This window comes from Pelobates fuscus, chromosome 6 (assembly GCF_036172605.1).
Source record: "Pelobates fuscus isolate aPelFus1 chromosome 6, aPelFus1.pri, whole genome shotgun sequence".
NCBI lineage: Eukaryota > Metazoa > Chordata > Amphibia > Anura > Pelobatidae > Pelobates > Pelobates fuscus.
This window is the reverse complement of record NC_086322.1, coordinates 94049505-94066959: the sequence shown is the minus strand read 5'-3', so window position 1 is coordinate 94066959 and position 17455 is coordinate 94049505. Positions and strand designations below refer to the sequence as shown.

Sequence of the window (17455 nt, the reverse complement as noted above, 5' to 3'; positions counted from 1 at the left end):
GAAATATTTCCCTCCCCGGGTCATTGCAGATTTCTATAGTTAGAGATGAACCTGGTAGACTCTCTCTGCAGTTTACCACAGCAATGCTCTGATGCTGTACAATTCCAGGGCTCACAAGAAGAGCCTGCAACCAGCAGATGTGCAAAGGTAAGCCACTGCAGTACCACTGAACCACCAGGGAATGTAGTGTCCCTCTGCAATAGCCAGAGATAAGAGGCAGAGAGGGAAGATTAACAATAAATATAGATTGAAAAAATATTTTAAAAATGGATATAAAGCTGCTCATCTGACCACCACAGATTCCACACCACAAGTTTACAGACAGTACACACAATAAACACACACACACACACACACACACACACACACACACAACATACCATACACATATACCACATCCCCTATACATAATTTTTTTTCTATATTCCCCATACACATAACCTTAAAATTACTGTAATTATGGCACCATTTTTTTATTTTTGTTTTCTAATTTTCAATTTAAAATATATGGGTGCATCTTATATTGCGGCTCATCTGATATTCTGAAAATATGGTAACTGTTCGCATTGATGCAACAACGTTTGCAGACCACAAAAATCTAATCCTGCCCCCTCCTCAGGGATGTTCATTTTTAGAGAGCTGTATACTATACGTGTAGGTAAAAGACAATGCATATCTAATTTGTATATTTGAAACAGAATCCTCTTCTTTTGAATAGTACATACATTGCAGTTTCTGATAAACTCAGTTTTATTATCTTAACTTTTGCTAACAAAATAAGGTATTTTGTGCTTGTATTACTTTTCAGATGTGAAAAGGTTCCTTTTCAAAAGAACACACATACCCAGTAATAAATAACAGGCTGAAAATAAAAAACAGCTGTAGAAAACGTGTGAATTATGCAGACTATTCTCTACAGAAGAAAAATTGGCTGTTAGAAATTGATGATATACTGATTAAATGAGATGTTTTGAATAATTCAATTCTAGCATTTTAAAGGGCTTATTTCTTATCCCTTGCAATAGATTAAAGTGTATTCACTTGCATTCAATATGAGAACCTTTTATCACAATATTCCAGCTTCTCGTACATTTCTTTGGCTCAAAGGCTTGTGCCTCATTTTCCCTTATTCAGTATTATGTTCTATTGTATACTAAGGTAATGTCTCTTTCGGTGTATTTCAATGTTTTGAGACAATGTTTTCTGGTAAATATCTGTCATATTTTTATACTTCATTTACTTATATATCTGGGTTTTGTTTTTCCTTGTTTTTTTCCCAGATGACACGAGAACAGTATATATTAGCCACACAACAAAATAGTCTTAGAACTGAAAATACTCAATTTTACCATGTGGGAATTTATGGATGGCGGAAGAGATGCCTATACTTCTTTGTTCTTCTTCTGTTGGTTACCATGATTGTTAATTTAGCAATGACAATATGGATTTTGAAAGTTATGAATTTCACTGTGGTAAGTACATTTATTCATTTATTTTCCTATAAGTTCAGTATCTTAAATTGTTTGTTCTTGATGGCTGCTAACTAGTTACTTTTCTATAATGTCTATAGCAGACAGTACACGTAGGTGTGGTGCGGTTTGACTGTATCGAAGAAAATGCATAGGGGAAGTTTGTCAATTGTGTCACCCTGATCAATTATCCCTATATGTATTTGGATTCAATGATTCCTTTACTTGAGTATATGAGAGTTTGTTGCCATTGCTGTTGGGATTCTGGTGTTTGTTTTACTAAACAGGAATAGATAACAATTTCTATGTGTTACTATATTCTTTATATTCAAATGCTATCATTTTAACATGTTGCTAATGGGTAGTGTAAGCGTTGCATGGCATTTTTATGTTAGGTCATAATCAGAGGCGTAACTAGAAACCACGGGGCCCTGGTGCGAAAATGCCCTTGGCTCCCTTCCATACGTCTACCCCCCGCTATCCCCCCAAACGTCTATCCTCCCCCTACCATATGTTCCCACCCCACCACCCACCCATACGTCTATCCTCCCTCTCCCATAAGTCCCCCCACACACATGCAGACAAACAGATACACACACACATATACAGAGACACACACTTACACACAGACACGCACATACAAGCACACATACATACAGACACACACATACATACAAACACACACACACAGACACACATATACAGACACATAGACAGACATACATGCACACTTACATACAGACACACATAAAGAGAAACATTCATACAGATTTAATGTGGATAAGTGCAAGATAATGCATCTTGGACGTAAAAACCCAAGGGCAGAGTACAGAATATTTGATAGAGTCCTAACCTCAACATCTGAGGAAAGGGATTTAGGGGTAATTATTTCAGATGCCTTAAAGGTAGGCAGACAATGTTATAGAGCAGCAGGAAATGCTAGCAGAATGCTTGGTTGTATAGGGAGAGGTATTAGCAGTAGAAAGAGGGAAGTGCTCATGCCATTGTACAGAACACTGGTGAGACCTCACTTGGAGTACTGTACACAGTACTGGAGACCCCATCTTCAGAAGGATATTGATACCTTAGAGAGAGTTCAAAGAAGGGCTACTAAACTGGTTCATGGATTGCAGGATAAAACTTACCAGGAAAGGTTAAAGGATCTTAACATGTATAGCTTGGAGGAAAGACGAGACAGGGGGGATATGATAGAAACATTTAAATACATAAAGGGAATCAACACAGTAAAGGAGGAGACTATATTTAAAAGAAGAAAAACTACCACAACAAGAGGACATAGTCTTAAATTAGAGGGACAAAGGTTTAAAAATAATATCAGGAAGTATTACTTTACTGAGAGGGTAGTGGATGCATGGAATAGCCTTCCAGCTGAAGTGGTAGAGGTTAACACAGTAAAGGAGTTTAAGCATGCGTGGGATAGGCATAAGGCTATCCTAACTATAAGATAAGGCCAGGGACTAATGAAAGTATTTAGAAAATTGGGCAGACTAGATGGGCTGAATGGTTCTTATCTGCCGTCACATTCTATGTTTCTATGTTTCTATGTTTAGACACACATACACACAAACACACACATATACAGACATATATACAAAATGTTTTAGTCACACTCCTGTTTCCTACTTTTTAGATGCAGGAGGGTGACTTCCCTGTGGTCCAGTGGTGGCTTAGGCTGATGGGAGTTAGAGTTCCCACTCTGACTCCCTCCTCTCCTTCCCCCTCCCGTGCAGCTCCCGGTGGTTGCTGGGAGGAAGTGATCAGGGCAGTCACTTCCTTCCAGCATCTGATGTCATCACAAGGGGCCCCCTGTTAAAGCGCCACGGAATTGACCGGGCCCCCTTAAAATACATTGAAATCGGATGGCCCATGTTGTTAAGGACCCCTTCAATACCGTGCGGACTGTGGCTGCATTACTTAGCTTGCGGGTACTGTAGTCACAGGGGCCGAAGGGTGACCTGGAGTGATGGGCCCGGTCGCAGCTGCGACCCCTGTGACTGCGGTAATTCCGTCACAGGTCACAATGTTATGTTAATATATATTAAACATGAACCAAGTAAGCCCAAGGCTCTTTCAGTATGCAAGTGAACCCATTCTCTAGCAAAAGTCTTTGTTACCAATAAATATTGCATAATCTAATTTATAATATGACTGCATATAATTGCTAAATTTTTGTATAATTAAAAAGAAAATATAGAATTCTGCTAGAGACAAAAATCAGACATCTTTTTTTCATTAGGCTAAACTTATGGGTGATTAGATGCTATAATTATTTAAAAATGACCCTATATATTCTTTGTAGCACTACATTATCATATAAAGGACTTTTTTTTTTTTTTTTTTTTTTGTAGACTGCACCCTGCAGTTTTATTTTTCTGTCCGTTTTACTCAGTTGATCCAAAAAAGACCCAAACATATTTTTGGAGGTAATGAAATGTACGCATTATTAACATAAACATTATTTCTGCCGTTATATCTTGTATTTAAAAAAGTATCAAATGATTTCATTGTAACCATTTAAAAGAGTCACTGAAACAGTTCTGTATGATAATTATACTTCTAAGCCTTAATAGTTACATTGAAATTGATATATATATTAAGTTCCCCTATGAAAGCATTGCATATATTTACAGTGGTTACTATTATAGTTTAAATTATAATATTTTCATATGCGTTCCATCAATTATTTAAGCTTTATTCATAACCCAATAATCCAATATTCCATTTGTTTCTGAGCTGTGAAATGTATATTAATGTATAGGTAATGTCAGTCACAAAGTTGTATGGACAATGCAATTGCTATGTTTATTATACTGCAAACATATATTTGTGTCATATTCCTAATTCTTTATTGAAATTTGTATTCAGTTTATTTTGAAATTCTAAGTGAACCTATGTTTATATTAGTTATCTTTTCTAACTTTTTTTTCTTAAAGAACATAATTTATTGCTATTGAAGTAGCCATGGGCAAGAAATACACTTTTAAATAATATTATTTTTATCAATACATCATTTTAAATGTAATGTTTTAAAAATGGAGTTCACTTGCCAATTACATATATCAAGGCCTATTGCACTACAATTTAGTTCTAAGAGGAAAATTATTTAAAAAAAAGGCAATTATTAGTGCAGAACAAATTCTTTTCAATCAAACAAATCTGTATGCGATCAAATGTTAAAATTGAGAACTAAAACAATATATCTACTGAGCCAAATCTAGATACCTTGTAGTGAATTGAAAGTATTGGTTCAGTAACCTGCGAAGTATATGGTTAAGGTAATTATGCCTTGTCAAGCTTAATGATTTCAGAGAAATGACATTTGAAGTGCAATACAATTTATTTCAAAATGTAGCCACTTGTGTCTAGAATAGTTATTAAAAATACACTTTTGCTACTTAAATTTCACATTTGGGTATTGCAAACTGTACTCACACAACAGTGCTGTGTTTCTACCCAAACAGTACCATTGGATGTAGATTTTGTTACCTTTTGGACCACATGCATTTCCACCCTTGGAATTTGAGTATAGTACAAACACATATGTCCCAACAGTACTATAGAAAATAGGAAATCAGATATCACAATTTTGATGGTTGTACATAGAAAGAATTAGGTAAACTTTAGGGCTGCTCATATTTCTGTGAAATGTTAACAACATCTTATTTGCTCAATAATCCATTCAATTAGCACACAAACCAATCATTGTAATTATACATTTATTTAAAAATCTCTTTTTGCTTCCTTTTTTTACCAAAACAACTTATTTAGAAAATGTATGTGGATGGAACTTCTACTCTCAATGTCGGGATAGTGTTCTATTTAGATTTGAAAACTGTAGGCTTGAAAACGTGAACCTGTTTACTTTAGAACAAATGTGGCTTAAAATGAAGATTTGGATATCCAACTGACAGCCACTCAAGATGGCATTAGGCAACAATGTAAGCAACACTTTTACTCAGAAATTGCAGTTTTTACACTACTGTGCCTGCAGGGACAATACTATTGCCTCAGAACCACAACATTAAGTTGCTGTGGTTCTGGTGCTTAGGCTGTCCCAAATATCCCAACAGTCTTTTATCCACCATTACTATGTAATTCTTAAATTGTCAACAATTCTGGCGCTTGTCTTTATTTTGCAATCTGCAACTTGATAATTCAAATTTGCTTTTTTCCACCCTAGGAGTGAGGAAATTTAATATTTGAAATTTAATATTTGAAAGCAAAAACTAGGTGAAAAACTAATTAGAGTTTATATAAATAGATTTTTCTAATGAATGTTACTTTGTTGCATTAGCATTTATCATTCCTAAACTGATATTTTCCAAATGCCTTTTTTTGCATATATACCTTTTGAGAAGTATTTCAATAAGATATTAATTTAAATGTTTCAAATGAAACAGACTCCTACATTTTGTAGAAAATCTGAGTACCGTCTGAGTACCTCCATTGCTTATCGGCTTCCTAGGCTATTTTCGGACTATCCTGAATCGCCTTGCTGAGTCAATGTATTTAGTGCCATTAGGAGCACTCAGATGCCCATCTCTAACTACTCTGAACAGCATTCAAAGGTGAGATGTAGCGAGTGATTATAGACTTTACCCCACACCATGAGTCGAGACTACATGTATAGGTGTAACAGAAATGGCATTATTGCAGCTGTGTAGAGGTATTTAAACCCACAGAGGATCATTTGCATACAATAGGGTGCATACATACAGTACCCCATCAAGTTCTCTTCCCATAACTCCTTGTTTTTTCTTGCTGAAAACAACCTTCAGCCCCACCAAAACAAGCAAATACTCAGCTCCATTTTGTCCATATAATTCAAATAACTTGAAACAACTAATGTCCCTTGTAATATTACCACCCAAGTAAGCGGATCCTTGGGTCCGTGACATCTGTTATACTTTAAAAATGTACTAATAATTTATCTAACACGCCATTTGTCATGCAAACATTGCTTGACAATGTTATATTGCTAACGTAATGCATTGGTTATTAAAATGTTATCTTAATGTATTTGGATTTATAAAAGTGATAAAAGAGGCTCCAAATGGATTTTCTATGGGAAGGAACATATAATTGTTATCATTTGGAATATCAATCTGCTTTTCTATAGTGTAACACATAATGATAATCAACAATTGCCATATAATTCTTGACTTTAAAGTACAATTTAATTACCATGAATATAGTCTATTCAACCATGGATGCCAGACCAATCTAAACAGCTATTCTGTACCATTAAAGGCACTACATAATCTTTCATTAAGACAAATTAATTTAATTAAATGAACCACTTGAGAAAACTAAATGTATTTCTCCTGCAAAGATGCTAGATACATTTATATGGCCTTGTAGATAAATGTGGTTAATTTATTTGAATTTCTTTCAAAAGTTTCTAATGGGAAGCTTAATGAGACATTTTTAGCAATGAGGATATTTTTATATCTAGTTTTTATATATAAACTAATTACCCTTCTTATTTACAGTTTTAGACTATAACAAGATATGTCCACAGCTGTTGACAACAAAGTTATAACTTTTAAAACTGATTATATCAGATTAGCAATTAGATTTTTTTACTCAAATAATGTGCTTTAGAACATGCATATGTACAGTTGAGAGATCATATTTGTAATTGTGTGGACTAGGCAAAAAGAAAAAGAGTATTAAAAATGGTTCTTAATTTCACTAAAATTCAAGATACACTAGATTTGGAAGAAAAGAGAAGAAATGCCTACTCTGTATAACTGCCCAATTCAAACTAGTACAAAGAAGGTCCAGGCTCTGTACTCAGCATTTAAAAAGTATTGTGAGTTGAAAGCACAACTATTTTGAAGGTCAATTTTGAACAGAATTTATGACATTATATCTTATGTCTTTTAGTTTGCAATGTGTCTGAAGATAGATTTTTTTTTAATTCAAGTCTTTTCATGACTTATGTAACCTGCCATGAAATTATGAAGTTTCTTAACCATGTTTAATATTCTTTTATTAAAATATGCTTACCTATTAGTCACTAATGAAAGTAAATGTTCTCTCCTGAGAGGAATAATATACTGTTCCAAACTAAAGTTAAATGTCCTGTAAATCTGACAAATGTAATTTTCCCTGTTCAATACATGGCATGCCTTCTGTAATCCTAATTTAACCATAATAAGAACATTTTTTTTTTACATACAGTCTAATTTTATAACGATAATTTAATAGCCTATTGTAACGGACCGCAGACAAGGGGTTAAAATCTGTTTAGGCGATATGCCCCTTTCTGAGAGACAGGCACAGCTACTGAAGAACACCAAACTCCCGAACTGGATACAAAATAGCACTCCAAACTGGAACCTCACGAATAGCTGCTAGCAGACGAACAGGAAAAGCATACATCAGCTTACACTCCTAGCAATCAATCTCCAACAGCATACAGTGAATCCCCCCAAGAACGAGACAAGGCTCAGTGTTGAGGGTCAAGCAGTGGTCTCTCGTCTGGAACACCCAGCCTGCTTTTTATTACAGTTGTGCACATCCAGGACACACCCAGGGGGAGGCATAAAACAACCAATCAAGTAACAGTAAAACGCACACATCCCCTCCCCTCAGATAAGCAGTTAACATAATTATTACATACAGTAAAAATACAGTTTCCACACATACTCTGTAACTTTAAAACCATACATGACATTCACATAAAAATACATATCCACAATCAATCCATTCAGGGGAACAACATATTAAAATGCATGAATCAGACCAGGGGTTCAAAAGTTAGTAAAAGTATCTTTTGTTCCCCCTGGCTGGCAGTATTTTAATCTGGCTCAAACAGTAAAAGTAAAACATCCCCACAATGCATCCTGGCTTCCTCCCTTCTGCCCTGGAGATAATTGGAGAAGTAATCCAATTATCTCCCAGGTCAAAGACAAAACTCCATTACACATGTGGGGACCTAAATACAGGATTATGTTTTAAAATATATAAAGTCACTTTTATTACACCAAACACAGACATGTTACATATCCCCAGATAGCTCAGGTCTGGGTGCACATTATTAGGTGAATGGCACCCAGACCACACGAATACAGTTTAATCGCCATGGAGCTAAAGTCTTTCCCATAGTCTTTCATTATATGAATAGGCTCCATGGCATAGCTATCTGGGGTATCACCGCTCACACAGGGCAAGTACCGAATGGCCCCACTGTATTTAAAGGGCCAGAATGAGTGACATGCACTCTGTTAGGGCCGAATACTGTTTTTAAAGGGCCCAATCTCCCAGGGACCATAATCACATGGCAAGAGGCTGGCAAGCAGTCCTCTCCAGGCCCAAGTGGCGAAGGGCACTTCGTCACACCTATTATGTATTTGTTCAAAGAGAACTAGAAGGAAAGGATCAGCACTAACTAACCAAACAAAAATAATTATGAGGAGAGTCAGAAAACCAAAAAAAAAAAGAGAATCCCTGCTAAATCTTTTAAGTACATGTAAAAAAGAAAACAAAACTGTGCCCCTGATAATAAATACAAAATAAAAAACCTTGATAATGAAACTGTAAAATATTTTTTTTAAAAAATAAGAACAATATAAAATCAATATGAACTGTCCAACGTCTATAATTAAATAAGATAGAGTATCGCTGGTAGTTGACCAAGATACAACTGGAGTTCACAAGTAGATAACTGATCTTGTGGAAAGGATGAGATGATGAACCAGTGTCTTAGTGAAATCTGTATGAATATGTAAAATAAAACACAGAGGAGATCCAATGGCACATTATGTCAAATGCAGGAAGTGTAAATAAATGTAAATAAGGATGGATTACTCACATTTAATTTTGCAAATGATCAGCTTTAGTATGGGCAGTGTTTGGTGGTGTAGAACGTTACTCACAAAAAATGATGTAGGTTTTCCCAACTGGAGATAGGACCACAAGGCTCAAAAGGAAGTAAAACGACAAAACAATAGTGCTCTCTGTTTTTATAATTAAAAATACATGAGTCATAGTTCCTGGCCAGGTAGTCAGTGAGTTTTTAAGCCATGATCACAGAGCCATCACTTAAAGAATAATAGTAATATTATGGTAAAAAAAATATGGTGAAAAATCCTGAATGGCTTGCTTTAATAATTAATGCAATTAATTTAATACTACAAACATTACGGTAAAAAAAAATCCAGAACGGCTTGCTCCTTTAATTTACAAAAAATAATGGCACAACAAATAAATATGACTATTTAAAGTGACTCAATCATTTAATTTTAAATATTGTTCAAGAAGGAAAGATAGTTTCAAATACAATGGCAAATAGTTGTCAATATATTCATTTTATGTGCATTTTTGCATCTGTGCAAACAAAAGCAGTAATAAAAAAATGAAAAGCAAAAATAAATGTTTGGTTTGCTGTAGGAAAACTATTAACATTTTCATTGTATGCTATATTTTACATCTATTGTATTTGCAAACAATTATAGCAAATGTAAAAATTTGAGCTGCACTCTTGTAAAAAACTCGTAAAAAATAAGAGTATGTTCTTTTCTAAATAAATATGTTTTCTGATTTAAGAAGATTATTTGTGTTAATGTATTTTAAAATCATATAAACATAATTAAAAGTTTGTTTTGTGGAAAACAGATAATTTATATCTATTTAAATTTAGTATGTGTTTTGTAATCCAGGATAATTATTTGTGCTGTTTTTAATTCTTGGTTGTAATCATTGCCTGACTCACACTGCGAACATATGTTTTGTTTCATAATAAACATTATTCTTTTTGTCTACATTTTTTTTTTATAAAATATGTAGTTTTCATAAAGTTATTCACTCACAATTGAGCTTTTTTAAATTATTTGGATTACACCATACCTCAATAAATTTGAGGTATTGAGCTTAATTATAAATTGTGACGATTCCTGGGGGGAGGAGATGGTGACGTGACTACACACGCACGCCACGTTGATGAGCTGAGACGGCTCCCACACTGTCACAGAGGTAGTGTGGAGAAGGCAGAGTGCAGAGCTGAACATGAAGGGATAAGGACAAGTAAGCTGCAAATAGGAGCTGTGATGGGAGAGTGGCGGGAGCTCAAACAGCCTTATAAATATAAAGCACTAACAAAAAAGGTGGCTGAGAGGAGGATGCTTCATGACAAAAATGGCATCTTAAGAAAAAAGGGACTGAGAAGTCAGTATAAACTGCTAAAATAATTATAATTGAATATATATTGTATTGTATGTATGTACAATAAGAGTAACAAAGAGAGGAGAAAGAAAAAAGGTAAAGAAAGAGGAGAAATAAATAAATAAAAAATATAGTGCTCCCTATTTGAAAGAGGTCTGATGAAAGAGGCTAATATATTTTTTAAAAAAAAGGTAGACAAAGGAGAAGAGAGAAACCTTAATAATAAATATAAATAAAACGGGTGTGCTCTTAAACACATAGGGAAAAAGAAGGACAGTTAAAATTGCAGAGTAAAATAAGAGACACTTGATGTTTGCCGAAAGAGATTGAAAAAAAATTGGGGGAAATTTTCAGCTAATAAAAATAAGAACACAAAAGGGAATAGCTGATACCTGACTCCAATAGATGAAGTTATACTATTATCTGTTTTCTCCCTTCTTCCCCCTTGCCTCCTTCGGGTTTCACATTGTGAAAAAGAAGATAATTAGTCAATTTCGATACAATTCTGACAAAATGGCATCTAAAAAACCAAAAAACCGACTGAATAAAAAACTAATTCAAGAAAGGAGAAGGACAAAAAGTAAAAACAAAAAAATAGACTTTTAAATGTTTTTAAAACCCAGGGGGACAAGAGTGGGATAGAAAATTCTCATTAACAACCCAAAATAAAATAAGGAAAAAGAAGGTATTTACCCTAAAAATAGGCTAAAATACAGGTGATTTGGCGCTAAGTGATGTAGTAGCAACTACCCCCAGTGTCTAAAAAATCACTCAAAAGACACTACATATATAGTACCAACAAAAACACAGTGAGGGGGGTGCAAAATACAAATAGTTAATACTTACAGTTGTGGGACCTTTTGTTAATTCTGTAAATGACAGCAAACAAATACACATAGCATAATACTGTATAAAAAAGCAGTTTCCAATGTTCACCTTTGCCAGGTAGAAATCAATGGTCAGATGGAAGAGTTAAAAAACTTTTACTTCCAAATAATACAAAATAAAAATAGTAATAAGGACTGTAAGACAAAACAATAATGTCCAGTTCCACTCACTAACGCGTTTCAACCTTGCGGTCTTTCTCAAAGTGCATTGAACTCTCCTCTCGGGTTTCGTTTTTATCTGTTCATCCGGAGATTCATTTTACCGCCACCCAGCATTCTGTAATTACTACCACATTCTGACCTCATTACGTAGATGACGTCCAAGCTTCACAACTTCCTGGCACAATCTGTGGAGGAGGGATCCGACCTCCCCGGTAGTATGGATGTCGGAAATAGAGTGCACTTCAACAGACATAGCATACCAACTTTCTACGTAGTGCCAATTTCAAGATTTTTATTGTTCTACGTAAGATGGGCAAATATATTAACAGCTCTTTGCCTTTGCCAACATCATCATATTCAGTCAATTACAAAATAGGTATTTGTCTTATTACTCCTATTGTTACATTTTCAAACAGAAATTGTTGAGTAAAAATGAAGTTTGCTTTTCAAACATTATTTTTTATGGAAAAGTTTGTATCAAAACTACGTTTTTTTCCTTACTATGAAAGTAGCTCAAAGGTCAAATCAATTATGCTTGTGTTTACTACTTCATCACAAGAAGTAAGGCAAATCCCTTTATACAAACAAAAACTAAGTTGTCTATAATGAAGGGGTTAAAGATCGTAATTATTCTATAAATTTACATGTTGCATCTCATCAAAGTGCATTGTAAAAAGAATAATTGCATTTCATTTGAAAGCAAATATTCTTAGTAGCAGCCATAAAATGTAATTTATAAAAAAAAAAAAAAAAGAAAAGAGAAGCCAGGTGCAAAAACATAGTACTACACATTAAAAATGCAAATACGTTTGTTAAAGAAAAAAAACAAAAAAAAATCCATTTGGACTGACAGGAGAAGAAAGTTTGATATGAAGTTTTTGGCGTTCTTAGGTTTTACTGCTTTACTCAAGCAGATTTCTTTAGTTTAGTAAAAAAAAAATATTTTTTATATATTTTGGAATATGTTTTGTCAAAGGGGGTTGCAGCTAATTCTTATTAAACTTGAGCGTGGCAGGGAAATTGAGCTTGAATTAATTAATCTTTTTTCGAAAAATAGAAAATGTTTTGTAACACCTGAATTTCATCAAATGTCAGTTCTGCTTGGTAGAGTTCTGGAACCAAGATTCTGATTAGGGAACCAATTCAGAAGAACAAAAAGACAATGGAAATAAGCTGGCCAATGTGTTGCAAAATATACATTAAATAATATATTTTTCACACCATTTGATTCATAGATCAAGTAACAAAATATAACCAATAAATGGAAAAAAGTGAGCCATAAATAAATAATCTATTTTTAACATATTTTATATGATATATTTAATAAATATAAATATATAATATAAAAAATATATTTTTTTTTCATAAGGCCTTTGTTACACGTGCCATGCTTTCATTCTACCACAATTTTCCTACTTTCTGTTTAAGCACACCCATACATAAAATATTATTTTTTTTTTTATTAATTTCCAATTTTTTGGGGTAATTTTCCTTGATACACTATAAGTAGACATAACGTATTATTAAATAGAAATACAGTCATAAACAACTGAAAAAAGAATAAACATTTTTTTTTCTCTCAGTTTTATACTTAATAATTATTACACAGAAAAGAAAACTAACATAAAATAGATTTACTAATTAGTCCTGATTGTTAAAATGCCCAATATGTCTAGAATGTCAGTTCATTTTATAAAACAAATGTTGAAAGTAGTGAATTAAAGTTAAAACTTAGCAAAATTGGGAATGCTGAGATTACAACTTTTATACTAGTAACAAAATCCAAGAGCGCTATACAAAAGTATTTGTAGAAAGTATATCCTCCAGTCCATTTTGGCACTTTTTATGTAATCTTTTTATCAAAATATTTAGTTATTTGTGTTTTTCACAGATTTTTATTTTGGGGATATGCACATACCACGCATATCCCACTATTGTAGCCATTAAATATTTGTATTCCATTCCTATTCTCTAGTACAATGAAATGTACTAGAGATGACTAGAGATGATGATACATGTATACCTTTTCCTCTAACCCTGCCCCTGGCCTTACCACTAGTCTTTTCTCTAATCCAACCCTTAATATTTCAGGGGTAGGCAACAGTAAGCACTCTAGACAATGTTGACTTAATCTGCCATAATGCTATTAAAGAAAACCAAAAATCCCACAAACCTCATCACCCTTTACCCTCACTTACCATCATTCAGTGTGTACTCTGGAATGCCCGCTCCATCTGCAGTAATTTAAAATCAACAGCCATACATAACTTTTTCATCTCCAACCCACTCACACTACTTTCACTTACAGAGACCTGGCTGTCCACCTCTGATAGCACTACTCCTGCCTCTTTATGTTTGGTGGGCTACTATTCTCTCACACTCTGTAACATATTCATCCTCACCTTGTAACACTCAGCAGCTATGCGCCAGTATACCGGACTTCTGCAACATGTTGGTGGATGTCGGCCACTGCAGATCCACGCCATTTCATAGCCCCATGTCTGCCCATGGCAATGACGATGTCAACATGCGTGTGATGTCACGCAAAAGACGCACACACGCTTTCTGGGGTCAAGGGCCGGTTACGGGCAATAAGATCCATAAGAGGCTTATTTAAACATATTTTTACTTCTTCTCATTGCCCTGTCATGGTTTCCCTTAGTAGGTTATCCGAGAGTGTGTTCCTGAGCGTCTATTTCTGGTTATTGACTTTGGCTTTGTTTTTGACTTCCCTGAATTCTAGTATCCTTGACGTTTGGCTTTCCCTCATTGTTGTGTCTCCATCTGTGTCCCTATTAATGAAAAAAAATTTCCAGGCAAATTTATTGCAACATTTCTTGAGGTTTGCTGACCCATGCTCAGTAGCACCCCGTGTTGAAAAATTGTAGCTGAGTGCGACCCTCCCTTTTTTCTCCTTCTGTGTCCCTGACCTCGGCAAGTATTCTGACTATTCTCTGTTACATTAGGTCCCACTACTCTAAGGCCCGGTAAGACGTTACCTTTAGTCCTAGGTGTGATATAATTCTGCGTGCTGGATCTACTAGTAATCCTGATATTACGACAGGGCTTTAGATCCTGCATAATGGTGTCAGCACATAGCAGCTTGCAAGAGAAAGCTAGAGGAGAATGATTACTGTATGGATCATTTTAGCCCAGGCTTTCAGTACGCTTCTTACTCAAACAGCGCACATACAGCCTGAGGTTTCTCCAACTATGTCACCTCTGCCTAAAGAACCTCTACCTATAGTATATAAGGCACCTACTATCTCCCTATCTCCTCCCCCGCATTTTGATGGTAATATTCAAGAATGCCTGGGATTTCTGAGTCAAATTGAGTACCACTTTGAGGCCTCACAGGGATCTTTTACCATTGATAGAGCTAAGATTGGTTGCCTAATGAACCAACTTAAAGGTAAAGCCTTAACTTGGGCCAATCCCTTATGGGAGAGTAATAGAAGTATTGTGTATAACTACCAGGAATTCCTTGCCGAATTCAAATTTACATTTGAACCATTGGGCAGGGAGGATAATAATTCCACTGCCCTAATGCATATCAAACAAGGGAACTGGTCTAGCTCAGATTATGCACCTTGGCTTCTGAGCTAGACTTGACTAATAGCGGTTTAATCTCTGCATTTAAAGAAGGATTATCTGAGGCAATTCTTGATGAAATTGCTGCCAAAGATCTATCTATGAGGTTAAATGAGTTCATCGCATATGTTATGCAGATTGATAACAGACTTAGGACCAGGGAAATTACCAGAAATAGAACAAGACATATGGCTATGTCACTGGCACCTCGTTTCTCCAAACCTATTACTCCTGACCTCTCTGTACAGTCCGAACCCTAACCTATGCAGTTAGGGGTCACTAGACTTTCAGAGACAGAGAGACAGTATAGGAGAAAGGAGGGTCTGTGTTATACTGTGGTAAAAAAGGACATATGAGAAGTGCTTGTCCCATACGTCTGGAAAACATCCACACCTAAGAACCTTAAGGGGTCAGGTCTTAGGTGTGATGGATACGTCCTCTGGTAATAGCAAAAATAGATTTATCCTCGATATCACAGCCCTTTGCAACAAGAAAAACTTTTCATGCAAAGCCCTGATGGACTTGAAGGTGTGGCAGGAAACTTCATTGACATACATTTAATACCTATCAAGGAGAGATCATCACCTTTGGCCATTGAGGCTATTGACAGGAGACCTCTCTCTCAACCCTTGATTACCCACAAAACCTTGCCTATTAACATTTCTATAGGAGCTGTACACAAGGAAAACATAACATTCCAGATAATTGCTTCTCCATCTTGTCCCATCATATTGGGATTCCCTTGGCTCATTAAGCACAATCCTCATATTGACTGGGCAATGGGAGAAATACTGTAGTGTGGTAACGACTGTATAGAGAGATTTGTGTTACCCATTACCAAAGAAGTGGGCATTTTTACTTTGCCTGAGTGGTGGGTGGGGGCCATAAAGTAAAATAAGGGGGGGGACCTATTGTCTTCCCCCTGGCTCCACCCCGCATGGTGGGTGGGGGCCCTAAATAAGATTGAGGGGGGGGACCAACTCTCCTCTCCTCGGCCCCCACCCCTGAGCGGTGGGTGGGGGCCCTAAATAAGAATGAGGGGGAAGCTACTGTTCTCCCCCCAGCCCCCACCCCTGCATGGTGGGTGGGGGCACTAAATAACAATGAGGGGGTGGGACCTACTGTCCTCCCCCACGGCCCCATCCCTGCGCAGCGGGTAGGGGCCCGAAATAACAATGAGGGGAACCTACTGTCCTCACCCCCGGCCCCTGCGGTGCGGGTGGGGGCCCTAAATAAGATTGAGGGGGGACCAACTCTCCTCTCCTTGGCCCCCACTCCTGCACAGCGGGTGGGGGCCCTAGATAAGAATAAGGGGGGGACCTACTGTCCTCCCCTCCGGCCCCCACCCCAGCGTGGCAGGTGGGGGCCCTAAATAACAATGAGGGGGGGACCTACTGTCCTCTCCCCTGGCCCCCACCTCTGAGTGGCGGGTGGGGGCCCTAAATTTAGAATAAGGGGGGGACCTATTGTCCTCCTAAATAAAAATGTACCCCCGTCACCCCCTTCCCCCCAAAAAATAACCCCTACCTACCCCACCCATCCTAAAAATAATGAGGGGGGACCATAAGCTAGATACCTGTAAAAACAAAAATAAATAAACTTACCATTTGATGTCTTCTTTCTTCTAAAATCTTCATTTTCAGCCCCAAGCAAGGCCAAATAAAAATCCATAATTACCAAACTTTCCCATGCTGTGCAAAATGGCACAGAGCACTCTGATTGGATGGATTTCAAGCCATCCAATCAGAGTGCTTTGAGTCATTTTGCACAGCGTGGGAAAGTTCTTTGGAATTTCCCCACGCTGTGTAAAATGATACAGAGCACTCTGATTGGTTAGCTTGAAATCCAGCCAATCAGAGTGTTCTGTGTCATTTTGCACAGCGTGGGAAAGTTCTTTGTAATTTTCCCACACTGTGTAATTTTACTCATAACTCTCTGATTGGTTACTTTCAATCCACCAATCAGAGTGTTGTTATGAGTCAAATTATACAGCATGGGAAAATTCCAAAGAACTTTCCCATGCTGTGTAAAATGACACAGAGCACTCTGATTGGTGGATTTCAAGCTAACCAATCAGAGTGCTGTGACAGGTAAATGTAGAGACTTACCTGTCAGTCTCTTCATTTACCTGTCAGAGCACTCTGATTGGATGGCTTA

General features: G+C 36.3%; 1 protein-coding gene across 1 annotated transcript in view; it reads left to right on the top strand.

Moving 5' to 3' along the window:
- The window catches only part of SGCZ (sarcoglycan zeta), a 1031148-nt gene that overhangs the window by 652430 nt on the left and 361263 nt on the right, over positions 1-17455 (top strand). Inside the window, exon 4 of the mRNA XM_063458048.1 lies at positions 1281-1472. Coding sequence (XP_063314118.1) covers positions 1281-1472 — 192 coding nt within the window. The remainder of the gene's footprint in view (positions 1-1280; positions 1473-17455) is intronic.